This window comes from Molossus molossus, unplaced genomic scaffold, assembly GCF_014108415.1.
Source record: "Molossus molossus isolate mMolMol1 unplaced genomic scaffold, mMolMol1.p scaffold_m16_p_4, whole genome shotgun sequence".
Taxonomy (NCBI): Eukaryota; Metazoa; Chordata; class Mammalia; order Chiroptera; family Molossidae; genus Molossus; species Molossus molossus.
Window position 1 is genome coordinate 107,295,417 of NW_023425377.1, and position 23,727 is coordinate 107,319,143.

The 23,727-nt window shown below is 38.3% G+C and overlaps 1 protein-coding gene across 1 annotated transcript in view; it reads left to right on the forward strand.

The window, feature by feature from the left end:
- IQCM (IQ motif containing M) overlaps positions 1–23,727 on the forward strand; it is a 231,407-nt gene that overhangs the window by 129,868 nt on the left and 77,812 nt on the right. Inside the window, exons 8-9 of the mRNA XM_036282282.1 lie at positions 17,143–17,341; positions 21,872–22,016. Coding sequence (XP_036138175.1) covers positions 17,143–17,341; positions 21,872–22,016 — 344 coding nt within the window. The remainder of the gene's footprint in view (positions 1–17,142; positions 17,342–21,871; positions 22,017–23,727) is intronic.

Consider the following 23,727-nt stretch of genomic DNA (forward strand, 5'->3'; position numbering starts at 1 on the left):
TGAGAAAGCCTAAAACCTTTCATAAGGGAAAGGAAGGTTATTTTAAGCATTTCGAAGAAAGCGAAGCAATCTCATTTCAATTAGAATTGTCAAAGGAAGATTTTTCTGAGTTTTATGTATTTTAAAATAAAATACCTAATGTAAAATGTTTAAACCAGAAGGAATTAAAATAAAATATAACTCTTAATTTTTAGTTTTGTTAAAAATGTAATCTGGCCCTGGCTGGTTTGGCTCAGCGGTTAGAGCGTTGGCCTGCAGTCCAGAGAGACACGGGTTCGGTTCCCGCTAAGGGCACGTACCTTGGTTGCAGTTTGTCCCTGGCTCTGGTCGGTTGTGCGGGTGGCAGCCACTTGATATGTCCCTTTCACATCGATGTTTCTTTCTCTCTCTCAACTTCCCACTCTATCTGAACAAAATATCAAAAAATGTCCTTGAGTGAGGATAAAAAAAACAATGTAATCTGTACATAAATAGTATATATGTTTTATGTTTTTACCTCGATAAAGGTAAAGATTGAAGGATATTTTGCAGTGAAGTGGGGTATTGTGTTTCCTTACATTCTCTCATTAACTTTTTTTTTTTTATCCTCACCTGAGGACATTTGTGCATTTATCCTCAGATAGAGAGGGAGAGATAGAAGAAGAAAGAGAGAGAAATATCAATGTGAGAGAGGCACATTGAGTGGTTGCCACCCACACAACCCCAACTGGGGCTAGGACAAACTGCAACCGAGGTACATGCCCTTAGCAGGAACTGAACCTGGGGGCCAACACTCTAAATGCTGAGCCAAACTGGCCAGGGCTCTCATTAACTTCTTTATGTCTAACCCATTTTTCTCTTATTCTGATTTGGTATGTTTAATATAAAGAGTCAAAAGCAATTTAGCCCGGCTGGTGTGGCTCAGTGGTTGAGCGCTGACCCATGCACCGGGAGGTCACCGGTTCCATTCCCGGTCAGGGCACATGCCCAGGTTGTGGACCTGATCCCCTGTGAGGGGCATGCAGGAGGCAGCCCATCAATGTTCTCGCTCATGGATGTTTCTATCTCTCCCTCTCTCTCTAAAATCAATAAAGAAAAATATATTTTAAAAAAGCAGTTTAGACCTGGTCAGTTTGCCTCAGCGGTTAGAGCGTTGGCTCGCACACCAGAGAGTCCCGGGTTTGGTTCCCACTAAGGGCATGTACCTTGGTTGCTGTTTATTCCCGGCCCTGGTTGGGGTCGTGTGGGTGACAGCCACTCGATGTGTCTTTCTCATATTTATGTTTCTCTCTCTCTATTCCTCCTTCTCTCCCTCCCACTCTATCTGAAGATAAATGCAAAAACTGTGCTCGTGTGAGGATGAAAAAAAAAAGAAGGAAAGGATGTTCAATGTGGAGCAGGGGCAGAAATACTCCAACTTAAAAAAAAAAAATTTAAAGCAGTTTATATTATTATCTAAAGGGAAGTAATGCATTAGTGCACAAAGAGTTCACTCTCAATATATAAATGAAAATGAATTGCCATTTGACCCAGTGATCCCACTTCTAGGAATATATCCTAAGAAGCCTGAAATACTAATCAGAAGTAATATATGCACCCCTATGTTCATAACAGCACTATTTACAATAGCTAAGATCTGGAAGCAGCCCAAGTGTCCATCAATAGATGAGTGGATAAAAAAGCTGTGGTACATAAACACAATGGAATACTATGCAGCCGTAAGAAAGAAAGATCTCTTATCCTTTGAGACAACATGGAGAGACCTCAAGAGTATTATGCTAAGTGAAATAAGCCAATCAGAAAAAGAGAAATACTACATGATCTAACTTATTTGTGGAATATAATGAAAAAGGTAGGCTGATGAACGAAATAGACCCAGAGACATAGAAAGGAGAGTGATTCAGACTGACAAACCTCAGGGTAGGGGGGTGAGGGGGATGGAGGAGATGAAACAAAGAATTTATATGTACAACCAATAGCCATAGACAACAATGCAGGGGGGTGGGGGGCAGGATGGGGAGGAGGGTGTGTCTAGGGAGTAAAAAGGAGAAACGTCTGTAACAAAAATAAATTAATAAAAATTGGGAAAAAAAAAAAAGAAAAGAAAATTGTGAGCTAGGAGCTCTATCCACTGTGATGCATGGTACTATTATGATGCTATTACACTTTTACTTCCTGTTAGAAAGATCTTTTTATATAAACATCATCCTTGAGGTCCACTTGAATTTGTTTGGCAATCTCTCTTTTTTTCTTCCAGATAACCTCCTGCATTCTTTTAATAAAAACACTTATTCTTTTTAGATATCTTTCTGTAGTTAGCTGTTAATTCCTTTGCAGATTAATATGACTTTAGTGATACATTTTTCTTTTGTCAAATTTCTAAAGCTCATAATTTTTCTTAAATGACCAACTGATTTCCAAGTATAGAATGGAAGAGTTGCCTGGCTGGTGTGGCTCAGTGGTTGAGCATTGACCCATGCACCAAGAGGTCACTGGTTTGATTGCCAATTGGGGCACATGCCCAGGTTTTGGGCCCAATCACCGGTGTGGGGCATGCAGGAGGCAACCAATCGATGTTCTCTATAATTGATGTTTCTATGTCTCTCTTCCTCTCCCTTCCTCTCTCTTTAACATCAATAAAAAAAATTTATATATATATATATATATATATATGTGTATATATATATATATATATATTAAAGAATGGAACAATTGATGGGTCTTTACTTCATAGAGGAAGAACATTTTGTTGTTGATTCATAATATTAAATTTGTAGTGGTAATAAGTCAGAGGTTGGTCATCAGCCTTTAACTTTTTAAGTATTTAATTTGCTTCAATTCTGGATGATAAAGATGCTGTCATTTGAGTAGACCATCTATGAAGTAAAGTGTAGCCTTTGGGACCCTTAAGTTCCTTCCTTTTTATTTAAAAAAATTATTTAGGATTCCAAGTACCCAGATAGTCATATAGATATGTGGATGAATAATAATTACATACTTTCTCTTTCCTATTTTGAAGTATACATGAACTGAAAAAACAGTAGTAACAGTGTATGACTCACTAATATGTTACTGGAAGGCAAAATCTCACTGTCAATTCTAGATTTTCTCTTTTTTGATGTAATAGAATAAAGTGCATTTACTGGCATATCTGATTAGGAAACTCACATTTCAGTCTGGAGATTTAGGGAGGTACTTGAATGTATTCTTTATATCTCTAAAATGACTATATTTGCTCATCACCTTTTTTTTTTTTCCTGAAAAAGGTCAAGTTCTCTTATTTTATCTCAAAAACAGTTTTACAGTGTACTGCCTAATACTTTCCTTTGGTTTCTTCTGAAATGTTGTTACCCATTAATGGAACATTAGCTTGTTTATTGTTAGATATCTATGAACAGGTTTTTCTGGGTTAGTACCCAGTCTAAGCATTTTTTTTTTTTTTTTTATCCTCACCCAAGGATATTTTTCCATTTTTTGTACAGATAGAGTGGGAGGGAGAGAGAGAGAGAAACATCGACGTGAAGGGACACATCGAGTGGCTGCCACCCGCACGACCAACCAGGGCCGGGGACAAACTGCAACCGAGGTACATGCCCTTAGCGGGAACCGAACCCGGGTCTCTCAGGACCGCAGGCCGACGCTGTAACCGCTGAGCCAAACTGGCCAGGGCTCTAAGCATTTTTTGAAAATGAATTTATAGTGGATAATATTTCTCCCATGATACTTCCATTTGTGTGTTCTTTCTTGGAAGAATTATAGACTCTCAGAGTTTTAGAAAACAGAATTTTTTTTTTTTTATTGAAACCTTCTCTTCCAAAGGGCGAGTCTCCTCTGTAGCACAGTGCCCACATGTCCTCTGCTTGCACATTGTAGGGATTCGTCATGCACCCCTTCAGGTGCCCGCCCACTTACTTCTAAGGACTGTCAGATGGTCTCTGTGTGAAGCTCAACACTGACCTCCCTTCAGCTGGTACCCATCAGTCCTGGTTCTGTCTTCCTGGTGCCACCCCTGTTACCAATGTTCAGTTTTTAGATTAAGCCCCTCATTTTATTTCAACCACCTCTGAATATAATGGTTTATAACATCTTCATTAGAATGGTAATTCAAATTAGCTTAAGCAAAATGGTACTTAAACCTGTTTGCCCACATAAGTGGGCGTTCCAAGGGTGTAGAGTATGTTGGGCACCTGTGCTTTATGTCTGTTTAACATCTCAGCTCAACTGATTCTTCAGACTCAAGTAATGTCTTTAAGATGTGGTCTCCTTTTATTTTTAAAAATTAAATTTATTGAGATGACTCTGGCCATTAGGGTCATATAAGTTTCAAGCATACATTTCCATGATACATAATCTGTATACTGTATTGTATGCCCACCACCCAAAGTCAAATAATCTTCTGTCACTATATATCTGGGCCCCTTTGCCTCCTACAACCCCTCCATCCCCTTCCCTGTTGGCCGTGTCTATGAGTTTCAATTTTATACCCCACATATGAGTGAAATCATTTGGTTCTTAGCTTTTTCTGATTGACTTATTTCGCTTAGCATACTATTCTCAAGGTCCATTCATTGTTGTGGCAAATAGCAGTGTTTTATCCTTTCTGGTGGCTGACTAGTATTCCATTGTATAAATGTACCAGTCATCTATGGAAGGACGCTTTGGTTGTTTCCATGTCTTGGTCACCATGAATAAGGTGGCATAAGTCTTTCACTTTTCATTCATTTAAAATATCTGCTTGCCCCGCTTGGCTTTACTGCCCCGTATGTTTTCTCCCTGTGGTAAGGAAAACTGCTACCTTCCATTTTGTAATTGTAACTGACTTAGTTCCTGCTCTACCAAAAGGAAAGGTCTCTTATCTCACACACACACACACACACGCACACGCACACGCACACGCACCCAGAGAAATATTCTGGCTGACCTTCTAGCTTGGATGACATGCCAGCTCTAGGCAAATCCTGAGGAAGCACAAGACTGGGGTGTAAACAAACAAAACCCCAAACAACCCAGCCCCAAGAGCTTCTCAGATATTCTGATGTGTCCCCATTCTGTTCTCTCATCCATTCTTCCTCTACCCCTTCTTTATTCCTGCCATCTGTTGTAGACTGTCAAGCATACAAAGAAAAGTAGCTGGCCCCAGGGAATTTAGAGTGTGGAGGGAGCTGCACCCAGAGAGAGTAATGTGGTAACTACAGTGTTGGAGGAAAGGTGCCTAATTCTCATGGGTCTGAGAAATTATTTGTACAATCATAGCTATCAACCAATTGCAGAACTTTACAAATAAAGCTATCACATTCCAACATCAGATTGAGCTCCTTGTGACATTTACCTCAGATAATTAGCTGATGTTACCTTTGCAATGACCCCACATCTGCCATGACATACTGTATTTTATTTATTTGTTTGTTTGTTTATTCTAAGTACAGGTAGTTTATTTGACAGGTGATCCCAGAAAGCACTGGTGAAGAAGTGGATAAATAAGACAGAGAAGGGGAGAAATCCAGTAATACTTGCTTCATTAAGTGCCTTGCTCCCATGGAAAATGGAAGCTTAATCTCACTGAGTGTTTCTGTGTCCATAGAAAATGCATTAGAGATTGTCCTCCTGGCCAACAAGGGTGGTGGGGTATTTATCTGGCCGCTCTCATCATCCACTGATTGGGAGATGCTTCTGGGAGGTTCCCAACGCTTCTGGCCTGCCCTGCATATGGACAGAGCAGGGTACCATGACACTATATCTGCATCTTCCATCCCTGCAAGTGCTCCTCAACTGCCTTACCCTGCATTATTTATTTGTTTTTTTCACAATAGTACATGTTTCCTTCTAACGTATTCTGTACTGAACTTGTTCACTGTGAGCACTGTGTGTGTCTCTTACTGGAACGTAAGCTCAATGAGAACAGAGAATTTTTTTTATTCACCAGTGGATGAAGAGCATGTCGTACTGAATGAATGAGTGAATTAGTGAAAGAGCAAATAAATGAACACATATTTGTTCAATGCTGAATTAAGGCTTGGGATTTTTTCTTACCTTCTAATGGATTTTCTTCTCTTTCCAGACATTTATAGCTCTATCTCAAACTCTGTACTGCTTTCTGGGTATCATTACTGGAATATCCCATAACCATCCCTCAAAATTGAAATATTTATGTATTCCCCTCCCCAAGTCTTCTCTCCTGTATTTTCTGTCTCAGCTAGTAATGGTATTATTTCCCAGTCATTCAGGATCACCCTATCATCCTATATTTCTCTACCTTTTTTTTTACAAAGGTTTTATGAGTGCTTTGAAAATTGCCTTTCTGAAATTCAGAAAAATCATAAAGCATTTTCTGGTATAGCAATCTGGTAAAATAAAACAATGATAATAAAATTAAATTAAAATAAAGGAAATGAATTTAGGATGGCATGATATTCTTTTTGTACTTATTTTATCTCCAGAAACCACTGCTACTTTCTTTAATTCTTCACATTCTATCCAATTGATAGCTAATAGAATCTGATGGTAAACTTACTGGCCAATACTTTTCCATTTTCATACTCTTTCCTTTTTAAAAAATGAAGTCCTTTGCCATTATCCAGTATTCTCACATCACATTCATTGTCCAGTTTCTCAAAGACATCAGCTCAGCAGAGGAATCTGGAAAATTATTTGTCTAAGCCCAGAACACAAGTTTCAACTTTATTATATATATTTTTGGTTTAAACTTCAGTTGTCTCTTGTCAGTATTTGTCCTATCCTTTGTAGTTGATGGTCACTCTACTTGAGCAAAGTACAATCAATATAGGGTAGGATGTTTCATTTCCAGTAAAGTCCAGGTGATGCTGATGTTGCTGGTCCTCAGACCACACTTTGAGCAGCAAGCTGGAGGATACAGTCAATGATGTTCAGTATCCATCCCATCCCCTCTCCCCAGCTCTGTCAATTCCTAAGATGACTTGGTTGCTTTATGCTAGAGTTATGTAGTCAAAGAACTATGATAAACCACCTTGATGGTACCCCTGTGCCATACTCTTGTGATAAGAAGAAATCTTGGAAAATAGCTACCAGAAAAGTGCTACTTAGGAAATGCTACCATCTCCCAACTTACACACTTACCTGAAAGTCAAATGTTATTTAGCTGCACCTTTAGTCTTCTTCAGGATTGTTTCTCACTGATATAAAAGGAGAATAAAGGTAGCTAAGTCTAGGTCAAATAATTGCCTCAATTATTAATTTCTTTTTCCTGTTATCATTATGGCCCTTGGTGTATCCTGTGTCCTTATTCTCCATTTCCCCAAGTTTCCTGGCTTATGACTATTTCTGTGGCCTTTAAAATGTCTACTTTCCTCTGAATCCTCATTCTATTGGCCCCTTCCTTATGACTATTGTCAAGAACTTTGTACTTCCTCATAGCTGTTATTGTGGAGTTTTGGTGTCTTCCTTCTACTAATCTTCTCATGCAAGGGTTCTGCTCAATAGAGTTGTACATCCAAGCAGCAGCGTAGTTGGGCACTTGGCAGTTGATAGCCCAGAGTTCTGAACATGTCCAGAGTATAGCATCGGTGAGAGTCACCAAAGATCAGCATGTCAGCACTATCTGCTTTTGCAACCTTGCTCATTTGGAGGAAAAAAACACTATCAGTAGGAGGGCCAAAGAGAACACAGAATAAGCAGGGACTGATAGCTAGGCTCTCTGGTAAAACTGAGTTAGAGCACATTGGCTTAGGCCACTGGCTGAATTTGGGGCTTCTGCTTTCTTCTCTGAACAGAGATGGCTGGGATCCTAGCGAAGTGTTGAGTCTACTTTCTTACTGTTGTGCTTGGGATGGACATAAAGCCATCAGTGTTTCCTGAAGGGTGCAGCAGAGAGTAAGGGAAAGTCTTGGAATCAGTAACTGGCTCAAAGAGGGCAGGGCCTGGTTCAAGGGGAAGGCCCTACATACCCATGATTCCTGCATGGACTCAGAAGGAGCATGTCCAAGGAGCAGCAAGCATAACATTGGGAGGAAGAACTGGCCTCATCTCCAACTTACAGTAATTCTGCCCACAAGTAAAATGAGGATGAATGAATGTCTCATGCAGGGATGGTCAGGCTTTCAATGACTTTTTCATGAAAGAATTTATAAAGAAGGATTAGAAGAAGGCAGAAGCATGTGGAGAAGAGGCCACAATGTCCCATCCCCCTCTACTGCAAGTTGCTCCGAAGACTTCCCGCGTCTTTTGCTTTTCTAATAGACTTTGACCTACTACTGCTGACCATAGCTCTGTGTGTCCTGCTTGAAGGTCTCCCTGATTCCTGGAAATATATGTTGGGAATAAAATATTGAGTATAATAGAATAAATTTTTTAAAATATATCTTTATTGTTGAAAGTATTACAGATGGCTCCCTTTTCCCCCCATTGACCCCCTCCTGCCCCCCTAACACCTTCACCACACTATTGTCTGTGTCTACTGATGATGCATATATGCATGCAAGTTCTTTGGTTTATCTTTTCCTGTCCCCCCTCCCTTTTTAGAATCCCCTGAATTGCTGTGGGGATTTATTTCATTTTCTAAAGCTCGGTTCTCAGGACAAGGAATCTGTGAACAGGCACCAACCTTCATTGTCTGGCTGTCTGAGCAGAGATGAGAGAGACGAGGGTGGTGGGTGGAGCCCACTCTCCTGCAGGACTGACTACAGCTTGAGTTGGGAGCAGAGGGTTCCCCAAGATGAATGACTGTATTGGGGGGAAGAGCAGCCAACTCACCATGCTGCCTTTTCCATATAGAAGCTTGTGAAAAATTGACAACTCAGCTCACTGGACCACAGAAAAATCAGCTCCCTTGACACCTTTGCCATAAATACCCTGTTCATTTCAGGTGTCTGCCAAGGTAATTTTTTTTTTCAGTGCCCTACATCGAAAACATGCAGGTACAATAAAAAGAATTTAAATGTTTGTATTAAAGAGAATTCCCTAAAAGTTCATCCTAGATGACCATAAAGTCAGAATTGATTAAATCGGACCCAACACAGTACTTCCTTTCTGCTTTTGCTCTTCTATTATGTGAGATGATCATTTTAGTTTAATTCAGAGTAAACAGGGCTCCTCCAAAACATTTATACATGAGGAAAAGAATAATCGTGTTTTTAGAACTGAATTTGGAATGTAAAAATCTCTCTTTTGTTCTGAAGAAGAGCTGTTGTGATGTTAGCAGCAGCAGCAGCAGCAGCAGCAGCAGCAGCAGCAGCAGCAGCGACAAAACTCATCTTTCTGGACATAGGACATGCTGGGCTGGGAGAATTTCTTCAGAAGGAAATCGGGGGGTGGGGCAGGGAGAAGAAGTCCTCCCACCCCCTAAGTTCATTTGCAGGCACTGGTTAGGGCACTTCAGGTGGTAAACCATTTAAGACGGACACTCTTAGAGCTTTACAGAGACTGTCAGCCTCCACTCTTGAAGATGATACACTTAAAGAGATTGTTATGGAACTGGAGACAGCCCAAAATAAGACAGCTCTCAGTTTTTCGGGGGCTAGCTTTGTGGGGAATGATCAGGATACAAAAGGAGTGTAGACAGCACGGAAGAGAACACATCTCAATCAGATATTTAAACTATTTAAAAATGTTGCCTAGCCTGGCTGGCATGGCTCAGTGGATTGAGCGTTGTCCCAAAGACTGAGAGGTCCCGGTTCGATTCCTGATCAGGGCACATGCCTGGGGTTGCAGGCTCGATCCCCTGTGGGGCGTGCAGGAGGCAGCCAATTGATCATCGATATTTCTATCTCTCTCCCCTTCTCCCTTCTTCTCTATCTAAAAAAATCAATAAAAATATATTAAAATAAATAAATAAAAATTTTGCCCGAATGTAAGTGGTATCTTCCACCCAGAAAGATTACATCTTAGTTTACAAAGTCCCTGCTCTGGTCTTTGAAGGGAACAGGTTTTGCTAGCACAGAGAACTAAATTTAAACCCTTGGGAAGATTTGGAACTGGAATACTCACAGAAATATATTTTATCCCTGTTCTTAAAAATCTGTATCACCCATGCTGAATTTAATACACCGTTTTCGAACTGAACAGACCTCCTATAGGGGATTCAAGTAGGCCACCGACTTGCTTTCCAACCGGTTTTTATTGCAGGAGGGCATCATGTGTTTCTTCTTCAAGGCTGCATAAACAGGAGATGCAAGCCCTCCACACAGCTTGGGAGCAGAGGATGCGAATCAGAGTAAATTGTGTAAATTATAACTAAATTGCAAAGCATTTGGACAAAGCAGGCATGCTAGTCTAATCAGGAAAGCTTTCGATAATGCAGATTGGAAGAGGGATGGGGGGAAGGCGGCATCACAAATCTCTTTTAATATATTTCTGAACTTGGCAACCCAAACTGGTTTTGTCACATATTTGCAACTTACAAAGTATTTGGCTTTTACAACAGCCAAAATAAGTATCCTTTAATCACTTTCAACCTATGAACAGATGGGCAAACAGTGCTTTTATAAATGGAGCATACAAAATACTTCAATAGCAGCCAAAACTAATTAGTAGAAATATCTGAACCAAACTCTAAAACTGATTTAGTGTTTAATATATATTATCATATAAGCATTAGCAGTTAAACGGAAATGCCCTGTTCACATGTTTGCCAAGCTCACTGTCTGATGTTCAGACATGCTTAACTTACTAATTCCATCTTTGCTCACATATCGTCTTTCTTGATGATTTCTTTTCTCACTAAAAACTGTCTGATTTGATACCTTGGTCATAGATTTGTGTAACTTCAAGTGAAAAAGTCAAGTTCCGCTCTCCAGCCCTGGTCTTCCTCTCGATCTTTCTTAGAGGGACTTTCGTAGGGGTGGCTTGAGGACAGAGAGGGGCCTCGTCTATGGTGAAAATAGTTTTTATATCTAGCATTTTATGACTTTTACCTTCATAATACTTTCTAGAAGAGTTTTATAGAGCCTCTTTAGTGACTAGGAATCTGTAAAAATGGTAAATCTCCCCCATATCGGAATTTTGTTAAGATACTGCAAAGAAAGATAAATTTAAAAATTGCACTTGGCCCTGACCAGTTTGGCTCAGTGGTTGGAGCATCGACCCGCAGACCAGAGAGTCCTGGGTTCAGTTCCTGCTAAGAGCATGTTCCTCGGTTGCAGTTTGTCCCGGGCCCCGGTGGGTGTCGTGTGGGTGGTGACCACTTGATGTGTCTCTCTCATGTCCATGTTTCTCTCTTTCTCTTCCTCCCTCTCTCCCTCCCGCTCTATCTCAAGATAAATGCAAAAATGTCCTCTGGTAAGGATAAACAAACAAACAAACAAACAAACATTGCACTTGTATGAGTAAATGAAGGATAGTTGCTGCTCATTTTTTAAATCAGAGGAGGTTACTTGTTCTCTGACAGTCACTATATATTTTCCATGTCTTATCTACTTATAACTTATTCTTGTAGCCTGCATGAAGCCGAACGTTTCTGTAATAATCAGTATATACATATATGGTCCGGCTGCATCTTTTCAGTACTGAAGAAACCAAGGACGGACACTTAAAGCCAGTCACTCAAACTGTCCTCGCCATTGAGGACTGGGGACCGCTAATACCGCCTTTCTGAAGTCATGACATACTTTGTCCCCCTTTGATTTTATCACACACCCAACAAGGAAGGCTTTGACTTCTTACTATGCTAATTATACCTTCATGGTCTTAAAAGTCACCTCATTTATTGCAGCATCGGTTTATAAAATCAGAGTAGTAACATTTATCCAAAACATTACTTTGAGAATTAAAGGAGAAAATGTGTCAGAAGTAAGTGCTTAATAAAAGGTTGCTACAACTATAGCTACTAATGGGTGTGGGTAATTATTACATTTTTCTTTTCTATTAGATAAGGCGTATGGTCTCATCTGAACAAAATAGAAAACAACAAATAATCATTTTTTCTTTATACCTAAGGTTTTCTTTATATAGCCTAGTATTTAATAAGTGATTTGCATTTATTTTATTAGAAGATTTAATAAATTTGAATAGTATGAGGTCAGGTCCTGATCAAGAATTCCTTGGAAATACTTCTCAGATGGTTTCGATGCCACCCTTGATTCAGGAGCACTGTGTTAATACAGTCACTAATAATATTTGGCATGTTTTTTTCTGGCCTTATTTATATATGTCATTTAAAATAATGCTGCAATCATGTAATGAATATAATTTAATATCTTCATTATCAACATCGTTTGGAAATCAGAAGCATTTTCTCAAGCTATTACATAATCTTTGTAAGTATCACTTTTATGACTACAAAATAATTTATTCATTGGATATAACACTATTTACTCAGATATGTATTTCTGAATTTCTTCCATTATAAATGAAACTATAAAGAATATCTTCAAACATAGTTTTTTTGAACGTTAGAGCTAGAGAGAATTACCTGTGTTTGTTTATGACAGAATAGAAGATGCCTTTGTTCCGTCACTTGAGATATTATGTGAACACTTCTCACCAGGGAGGAAAGTGGGTTCTCAGCTTGCTTCCCGAGCCCTGTCTTGTGGTTCATTTGCACTGTAAGGCACAGTTTTGACTAAATAAGTTGGTTCAGCAACTTTGGATTCAATATCATTAACTTGGTGTTTTTTTTTTTTTTATCCTCACCCGAGGATATTTTTCCATTTTTTGTACAGATAGAGTGGGAGGGAGAGAGAGGAAGGGAGAGAGAGAGAAACATCGATGTGAAGGGACACATCGAGTGGCTGCCACCCGCACGACCAACCAGGGCCGGGGACAAACTGCAACCGAGGTACATGCCCTTAGCGGGAACCGAACCTGGGTCTCTCCGGACCGCAGGCGGACGCTCTAACCGCTGAGCCAGACTGGCCAGGGCTAACTTGGTGTTTTATTGGGCCAGTTTTATTTACATAAATGGAATAAGAGGTATTGTTTAAAACATAAAGATGCCCACATTGTAGGATTAGCAAAATTAGAATCATCTGATATCAAGGCATCAGTAACTTCTGTCTAGAAGATTGATAAATTCCCTGATGTTGTCTTTATTAGTGATTTTATATGGCAGAGATATTTTTATTGTCCTTGTCACTTCTGTTGAGTGTAGGAGTTGGGAATCATTCTATTTCCCTTTACAGGTTCTACCTACATTATATATAATGGTATAAGTACCTTCTGTCTCTTTTTAATATCCCGAACTTTTCCAATCTTCCTTGTTTGTCAGAAAGTGATGTTCTATCAGGTGAGAATTTCTTAAGTAATAAAGGAGAAACCAGGCTGGTTGACTTAGTGCCCATTATTTTCACGTGAGTCCACGTTCCTTACTAGGAGCCACCATATCTAGTAATTATTTGCTTTAAATATGATATCTTTAGTATGGAATATGGATACTGGCCAGGTTTTCCAATTATATCACAGCAGAAAAAGAGGTATTGACCTTTATTGAAACTTTGTAAATAAACACTTAGATAACTCAATAAAGGCATTTTGTATATATTTATTATGCAACATCATTCTGTAGATAAAATAAATTAATATGTGTTTTTAATTTTTATAGGATTATTTCTGATGATTTGTTAACTAATGATCACTATTAAAATTTTCATTAAGATTTTGTTTTCTAGAGTTCTGAGGAGTGTGTTGGAACTATTTCCATACCATTTAAAGGATGCTTCATTCTAGGTTATACAAGTAAAAGAAAAAACATAGGAATTTATAAATAGTTCCTCACAAGAAAAGGAATTTTCTCACACTTTAAATTAAATAATTAATAGTAATCATAATTTAATCTGTTCATTCAATTCTAGATAATTAGTTCCTGTTTTGCTTGGAACTTGGATTAAGCAACATAAAGTCTGTTTCTGGACAAAAAGAGTTACAGCAGATTCATGGTTATAATATCAGTTTAAATTGAGAAGCCTGTGGTTTTTAGTCTTTTTCTTCTATAAATGGTTAAGAAAACACACTCTGTATAAGGCTACTGTTCTTTTTATGCTTATTTCAGAAGACATAATTTATGAACTCTAACTTTTATCAGGAGCTTTGGGCAAGTGTGAGAAAGGCAGAAATCACCTGTTGAAGATACGACCGAACAGCATACTGTACATATGTATTTGGTGCAATAACCAATAATATCCGTGTAGAGAGGAAGGGGGCCCTCTCCTGAGAGCATATTCATCCCAGGATTTAGTCACTGAGCACCTTGAAGCAAGAACACATGACCCACAGTGTGGACATTCACAAACCTCACGTTTTTCTCAAAAACTTATCCCACAAAGTGTTTGTCATGAGTGTCACTACTTGACACAGATAATTTGCCTCTAAAGTAAAAATCTTCTACAAACCAATTTGACAGTTATTTTATTAGCCTTTGGGCATAAACACAAATATGTGTATCAGTTATGTGTTGCTACAATTACTTGGTGGCTTAAAACAACTATTATTTTTCATGAGGCAATTTTGATGATCTGGTCCGGACTCAGCTGATATCACCCTGAGGGTACAACTCACTTGAGTTGCATACAACCTGTCCTTTCTCCACGTGGTCTCTTGTCCTTTAGAGAGTTGCAGGCTTATTCTCATGCACAGGTAGGATTCCAAGAGAATAAAATTGTGTAAGGCCTCTTGGGGCACATGCTCAGAATGATCACAGCATCACTTTCATTGGATTCTATTGGTCAAAGCAACTCACAAAGCCAGCCCAGACATTGAAACTCACAAAGCCAGTCTATTGGTTTAATAGACTCATCTCTTGATGGGGGGAGTTACAAAATCACATTGCAAAGATAGAGATATAATGAGTTGTTAATTGGCCATCGATGCAACAATTTACCACAGTATGCTTCCAGCACATGTATATCAGTAATGTTTTACTTGTTATATATCTACCTTAAGAAAGCAGAACTTTTCTTTGATCACTGACCTCCTTTCATATTTTGGACTTTGCCAAAACGACCTTGCCATTTCTAGCATCCTTTTACATAGTGGAGAAGAAAACCTTTGGTCCTGTAGCCAGGTGGCACACCTAAAAGACAGGTTAAAAAGACATTATAACAGTTGGCTTTTAAATTTGGGGCTTGAATTTGGAGAAAACTGTTTTGGAAAGAACTGTCAGAGTAGGTGACTAAGAACTGTCTGCCATTCAAGGCCACTTAGGATACCAGAGCTCTTGTGACCACTGCTGAAGCTTCAACAGTACACGTCACATATCACCTTACAGTCAATCACACATATCACTTTAAGATTTATTTAAACCTTATTATTATATAATGGAACTGTGGGTATCATTTGGACATTTCTATGACACTTCTCCTATTTATTCTCTGAGAAAGAAGAAAAAGTCATGGACTCAGAATCCTTTAGATTTTATAGTAGGTCTTGAAACTCTAGACAAGCCAGAAATAATAATTTCTATTTTATCTCCATTTTGTTTATCTCATACATGAAAGCCCACTCATGAACATTGTTGTATTAACCAAGCAAAAATCCTCTCAGAAGTCAGAGCACCCTCTTTTCTAAGCTATTCAATATCAATCTTAATATAAACAACAAACAGAAAACTTCATTTTTTTTGCCTTTTCTGATAGATTTGTCTATTTATATCACATATGTCTCCAGAGAACAACCTGGTAGATTTTGACTCATTAAAAGACAAGTTTTCTTGAGAGAGAAAATGAAAGAAGCCACAGACATAAAAGAGCTACAGTGACTGGAAACTGTACAAGGCTAATTCCCATTCTCTTGCAAGGACACTTTTCATTTACACACACCAGCACCAAGACACGAAAGCCTCAATTCTACATCTTTAGCTAAAGTCAAACATAAATACGGAGGACAATTTTCTGTGCCTGAGCAATGTCACTGGTCAGTTGTGGCTAGTTGAGCGTAGGAAGGTCAAGGAGACAAAAAGGATCTCCAAGTAATTCTTGTTGGGAATGTCTCTTGATTTGGAGCTGATGTCCATTCTAGTGGTCCCCAAATGATCTCTTTAATTATTTTAGCTATACTGGTATTCAAACAACATATAACACGGGATATTTGGGAAGATACGGCAAGCTTCAAGACAAACTAACAGAAATGACAATGAGAAAGATTGATGTGGAATTCCCTGTCATATACCAACTATTGCCTAAAAGAGACTACATGGGCCAAATAATCAAATTCATAGTCCCAACATTTCAGTCAAAATCAACTCCCAACAATGGGAAGGAAAATCATGGCTGTGTATAAAACAGAACAAGGCGCATTAAGGACCAGCTCAATGCAGACATCAAAACAGACTCAGAGGGGGAAGAAATGCAGAAACAGAGTCAGGGCCATTCATGCTGGGAATCAAGAAAGTTGGGCCTCGGATTCAGAGGCCTCTATACAGGGCACCTGTAGGGCATGAGTCAGCTCTGGTGTGGGAGTTCACCTGGGCATCTCACTGGAGCTCAGCCATGCACGTTGTAGAAACAAAAACAATTAAAAATAATCAAGAGCTTTTTGTATGCTGAACATTACAAGGAAACTAGACTTTGGACTTTGGAAGACATTGAAAAAATGGACTGCCATATAAAAAATACAACAGCCATGTAAAGAAGAAGAGCAGGTGCAAGATTACCAAGGTTACACAGCCTCTGTCCATGAGAGGAAGGCTGCAGTTTTATCATATTATCACCACTGTGGGGGCACTTGTACCAGTGTTGCAGGGTTTGCCACCATCCCTCACTTTTGCAATCCTGTGGTCCACGACCCTACCAATACACTACTGTGCCTCTCAATTGATAGCATTTGGAAAATGAAAGTGATTTTCGGCTGATTTTTCAGCAATGTACCAGTGCCACATAAGTTTAAAGTAGTCTTCAGTCTAATTGCTTCTGGAGCAGAAAAATTATTTTGACTCCCTTGCCTTGTCGTATGAAAATATTTTGTTCCTTAGATACCGTTTCTTTCTTTTGAATACTTGCCAGTAAGCTTTGGTAAGTTCACTTTACTTGGAGTTTTCTATTTTCAGAAGGTTAATTTTATATATGTTATATTGATTCTGGTATGTTCAACCTCCTTTGGAGAAGCCTATTGACATGTTCAGGTAATGTAAATGATGACTGTGTACAAATTACAATACATTTTCTGTTTCAATATATTCATCATTGAAATAAATCTAAGACTTTTCAAAAGTGTTTATTTTTCTTATTAACTATAATAAAAAGTTATATATTATATTTTTAGGGTACAACAGAGTCTGAGTAAAAGTGACAAATTTGACAGTAAAGTTAAAAGAATTGGACCACACATAGAAATCTTCCAAGTATTCCGGGAAAGGAGCAGAATGATAATTACCAAAAAAACAATCAACATGATCACCCTCATGCAGGCGCATGTCAGAGGTTGGCTTGAACGCAAAAGATTCCAAAGAATAATGGTCAAGGTAAAGCACACATTAAATATTGCGAGGTGTTTCCAATATCTAATGTAGACTCGAAAGAGTGAAATTTTGAATAATCACCTGGTCGATAAATCTATGATTTTTCTAAAGTTCTGTCTACCTTTTTTGGATTAAGAAAATGTTATGAATAATGTCCTTTGCTGACTGTGTCAAGCTGGAGACTCGAAACAAAACGCTTGTCTTATCCTGAACCGAAAAACACTTCTGGGACTATGTTTACTCTGAGGCCAGGACCACCTATATTTGTTTTGTTTCTCCTTTGATATCTGTTTATTCTCTGTGAGTGTTTAGATGGTGAGAGTGTGTTTGTGGAGATTAAGTTTGCATAGAAAATGGCAGAGAGAGACTAGTAAAACACAGGTGAATTTCCAGGCCACTGTATGAACCCAGATGAGGTTAGTGATCAAGGATTGAAGTGGTACCATTCCTCTGGACTGTATAATTAATTATCTTTTGTAATTATGAAGAGTAAGACACAGAGGGGTAACATAGCCTGTCTAAATGTACACATTTGGCTAGTGGAATACTCAAATTTTGAGAATCAAACCTAAGTCTGTCTGACTCTAGAAACTTTAAAACATGAGGTATTCTAGTAACCATCGTATCCAATAATCATTACAAAATTAATTATTTTCTCAAATCAGGCTCCACATGGATATTGGAATGTCCTGTCAAAAGCTGAAGCCAGTCTGGCCGATGTGGCTCAGCGATTGAGCATCCACCCATGTACCAAGAGGTCACTGGTTCGATTCCCAGTCAGGACACATGCCCAGGTTGTGGGCCCGATCATCAGTAGGGGGCATGCAGGAGGCGGCCAATTGATGTTCTCTCTCATTGATGTTTCTATCTCTCTCTCCCTCTCACATCCCCTCTCTCTAAAATCAATAAAGGAAAACAAAACAAAACAAAAAAGCTGAGGCTAGTTTGCCTGGTGTGGCTCAGTTGGTTGAGCATAATCCCATGCACCTAGAGGTTACTGGTTAGATTCCCCATCCGGACACATGCCCAGGTTGTGGGCTCCATCCCCAGTAGGGGGCATGTTGGAGGCAGCAGATTAATGTTTCTCTCATTGATATTTCTCTCTCTCTCCCCCTCTCTTTCTCTATAAAATCAATACAAAATATATGTTTTTAAAAAAGTGAGGCTAGATTAAACTCCTTTCTGATACTGCAGATCCAGCTGGGGTGTGCCCACTTGAGGGAGATGGCGAGGAGAGCCATAGGCATATTGGTACAGAGAGGTGCCAGGTCCCTGGTGGTCAGGAGCGGCTGCTAAGGTATTACAGAGTGCATTGGAAGAAGATAAGATTCCGTGATACCGGTGACCAAAATGTGCACTTTGTCTTTGTACTAAGTAGGCAGATATGGAATGATTGAGCATGGGCTTCAGGTAGCAATAAAAGTCAACAGTGTGATCTAGGTCAGAAGACACAGAGAAGAAGCCTGAAAGAGAGAAGAACCAACTGCAGAAGAGAGATACGACCTGCAGCTACATTTTGGCAAAAGGGCTTCACTAATTCTTTAGTGGGTGTGGAATACAAAAATCATACTTCATATTATGTGTGGCTGATATATTTGTTAAATGTGTGTTTATGCGCTTAACTATTCAGAATATTATGTTTTTATTTCATTGTATATAGGTTTAGTCATTTTAAAAGCTTTTCTTTTTTTGTTTTTATGAAATTTTGAATAAAGATCCTACGTAAGTGTTTAGACAAGTTGAGATGTCAATGAATGAGATCAAGGTATTTGCTTATAGGTCTGTAACTTTTTTTGAAAGTTAAACTCTGGGAAAACATTTGCTGAAATATTGCACAAGGGTTACATGTAAACATCTATCTCACAAACTGATAAAAAACACAGTAATAATAGAAGAATAGACAGAACACATGAACTAGTACTTTACAGTAGGAGAAACATAAATGGCTAGTAAACATGTTGCTAAAAAAGTCAAATAAATTAAATCCCACTGAGTGTTATGCAGTAGTGTAATTCACCAAACAAGCAATTAATTAATTACATATTTTTAAAAAGATATGCGACCATATCAAACAAAAGGCAGACTGAAAATACATACTGAAAAACAATTTTTTAAAAATGTTGAAGTGTGATAAGTGTGATACATTTATTTACCCTTTAAGTCACCAGGAATTGGAAAATTATAATCAGTAAATTTCAAGGAGTCTTTTCTATTTTAATATTGCTGTTATAAATGTCAATTTGTACATGTTCCAGATACATTCTCTCTGGAGGAATGTTTAGAAATGTAGATATTTACATACCGAGGTGAACGCAGCATCATAGCTGAGACATATTTCCATGCAGAGGCCTGGCAGAGAAGCATGCTGTGATAGGAAACACAACTTCTTAACCGGAAAACCTCGGTAATCTTCCGAATGCCTCCCACCTGAGAAGGTTGTCCTCCTAAGATAACTTATGTACCCCAAAACAGATTTATTAAATTCAGAGGGAAAGACACGCAAATTGGCTTTGGTGGCTGCCCAAAGCCCCTGGTCTTTTAGCAAATGTCATCTGTCTGGCTAGCACATGCCGAGCAGGGACCTTTTGGCCATGTTCTAAGGATACATTTGAAACATTGTTTGATTTTTAATTATAAACAAAAGAAACCTGCTGACAGATTTAAGCAGGAAGATACTGAGTAGAATATTGGGCAGAGGTCTGAGAACTAAACTCAGCAGTGAGAAGAGATAATGAGCGTAGCTCCCAGAGCTCCAGCCAAATCCTGCAGAGAAAGAACCTGGTGCACGTACTGAATGCTGGGTACTCTGGCCTCGAAGAACACTGCACTTGAACAAATGGATATTGCTGCCACGGTTGTTCTACTGTACAAATAGATTTCCCACTATTTTGCTTTTAAAAGCATTATTAGTTTCTATTCAAAACCTGAGGCTGTTGTAGATAATGGGAGAAGCTATGTCACATGCCTGCAACCTAGCTACAGAGGGTCTTGGGTTATGAGCATTTGATTTGTAGCTTCAAATTGTAGGATGTGAATTTTGCCTCTAAGATTCATAGGGTGGGGGACACTCTAAAATTGTTACCAATTCATTATTACTTTTCAAAAACGACAAGGACCTATTGAACAAAAGGCAGATTAGAAATAAACATTAGAAAATATCATTAGATGTTGAAAGACATTAGCAAACATTCAGAATCTGCCTGGATTCTGAGGACAGTCAGATGGAAAGAGAAAGGAGAAGAGGAAAGTAGTGACATTATGCTAATTAATTTTTTCATTCAAGCAAAGTAAGCAGTATTTTATCGAGAATATTACAAAATTAAGAACTATAGGCTTAAGCATAGCATTTAAAAATTTCAGAAAAGAATCACACAATTAAGTAAAGGTAAAAAATAAAATGATAAAAATAATATTTAAAGCACACAAAACAAAATAAATGACAAAAACAATAAAAATCATGAGTGTGATAAAAGGAAATACACTAGGAAAGAAGTCAAAACAAATATTCACAGAATGGGTGAAAAATACTAAATTGAAGTAAATTAAGAGAAATACAGTGTATAATTCAAAGTGTGGGCTCTGGAGTGTTTCTGTTTTGATTCCTAAGGTCCCACCTATGGGACCTTAGGAAAGTTATTTAAAGATTTTATACTTCAATTTTTTTCACTTGTAAAATGGTATGCAAAGCACATCAAAGGAAAGCTGACTCGGGAAAATTCATGACCTTTAAATACGTTCTTAAAAAATAATGAAAATTGAAGCTGAGAATAGAGAAAAGGCTAAAAAAAGGAATTAATGAAGACATGTAGAAAAATTAATGAGCTAGAAAATGTAAAACGTAAAAATAATTGAATTGATAAATAAAATGGAACTGACTATTTAGAAAAGAAAAAATTCCTCAAATAGATGAATACTTTAATTTTTAAAGGTCTATTAGAGTGTTGAAAATTAATATGCAGAAAAATATAGTCACAGATGAAAGATAAACTGATTAAACAAAATTTGCACATATGCTAAAAAGTTATTTCTTTTAATAGTCAGAGTTTTTAGAAATCAGCACAAATAACCCAAAAAAGTCCAGTGAAAACTAGGGAAAAGACACGAATATATAGTTTTCAAAAGGAAGAAAATACAAGGATTTGAGGACTCAGAGTGTATAGCTTAGGCAAAAGTTGTTCATTACAGAATAATGCTTTAATAAAACTTTAATCTTTTTCTTTTTCTGGCTGGGTAGTCTATATATTATAGAAACCTGGATGTCACCCTGGGAAGCTCCTATGAAAGTATCCATCACTGAAACTTCTCTTCTATGAGAAGTACAAGTATCTGATGACAAAGAAACACAATGAAATGCTGAACTTCAGGGAGCTTATTGCAATGTATAATGCACGTGTTAACCTAGTCAAGGAACAATACATACATCCGTAAGCTAAGAAGCTGGGTGAGGTAGCTCAAATGAAATGAACAAACCGAAATTAAACATAAAGAGCAGAAATACATAGGAGCTTTACTGTCTGTGTTGTTATTTTATAGGCTTTGTATCATGGGCCAAATTTGAGAGCAGTTATAAACATGTATTGCAGACAAATCCATCGTATTAAACATCGACTGGGTCTTTGGAGGACAAGACAAATTATAAACTTTGCAGAGCTAGAGGAATGGATGGATAGAAAAAAATGTAAGTAGTGAAGGTGTTGCTGAATAATGCTCTTTTATGGATAGTCATTTTATATCCCATAATCTAGTATGAATGTACAGATAGATTAATATTTAGTGAAATAAGTACTAGGACCTTACAGTTATTATGCTAACCACCGCTTCTTTTCCACTCACTTTATTTTTACCTACTGACTTCCAAATCACATAGCCTCTGCTAAATGCCCACACTATTTTTATTCTGTCTTAACTCTATCCCCCAAACTCTGTCACTAAATTCATTTTTTAATCGTATAGAATCTTTCTTATTTTCCTTAGTTTCACTTTCTTGCCATGATTTTTCCTCCTTGATTTTGTAACTTCAGATTACACTATTTTTGCATCTAAAAATAACCTTTTCTGTTTGGAAAAACACACAAAAACCAAAAAATGAATGTGGTTATGTTTTTTAGTCTGAACCCCGGTGGTTTCTAACTGAGAATTTGGATAAAAGTCTTAAAGAAAGTGAGGGAGGGAGAACGCTCTGGGCAGAGGGAGAAGCAAGCACAGGCCAGACGTTGGAGGCAGTTACTATGAGAGGAAGCCAGGAGGCTAATGCACTAGATGGTGTGTTTGAGCCAGAGCAGAGCAAAGTGAGACGGAAGAGGTTCAGGGAGTGGGGACACAGGTTGCATTGGCTTTACAGGCCACTGGATTTCACCTTGACCACGCTGGGAAGCCGGCGGAGCATTATGAACCAAGGGCTATGGAGCAGTTTATATCTGAACACATCACCCTGGCTTTTTGGAGAATAGGCTGACATGAGGCAAGGATGTAAAGAAGTCCAGTTGGGATCTGAACAGGACTAGCTAAAGGAAGGATTTAAAGAATTACCAACGAAGGTGTCCGTAGAATTTGCAAGTTGCTATTTGTCATGTTCCTTAGAAAATTTTCTATTCTTTCCATATTTTGATTGCTAATAGGGTTGATATTTAATATCTGTGCACCTTTTTAAGTATCTTTCAAAGACCAGAAAAATTTAATCAATTTTCATGATTTAAGTTTTATGTTGGCCCTAATTACACCTGCCTAGAATATTAATTCTGCTAGTATGTTGCTGGATGTTTGCTTTTAGGGCCTAATATACATCCAGAGGGAGCCCTTAGGCAATGAAATGCAGAGGCTGGCAAAGAAATCAAGTCTGTTCGCTCAGAAATGTACGAAACAAGGCCATATGGTGGCGGCACCAACAGCAACTGCGCCAGTTTGCTTATTTGAAATGAGAGAAAAATCTATAGATATACTAAGTATGAACTTATTTTGCTGCCATGCTTCAGGGTCTCTACTCATATTTAGGCAATCACTAAATATGGCTGGAATTTGTCAATGTCTCATGACTGTCCACCTGAACTGAATGAAAGAATGAATACCAAGTTAAGGTCCACATGACTGAGTGCCAAGATGATACATTAACTTTTGATAGAAACCTCTCTGGTGCCTTTGTCATCCAGAGCCCATATTTCAGAACTACACCTATACTGAGGCAACAATTGTCATCTTGTAAATGCTAATTAACCGTCATCTTCGTGGGGCTAATCCATATACATAAGAATATTCAATATCACCATGTTGAAAAGAAAGAATGAGAATGTTTGTGGAGAACTACACTTACAAAATGCATGCATCAATTCTCTTCACCATTACCTAACCACTGTCTGATGCCAAGGATGGGAGAGGGGGGAGGGATGGCCTAA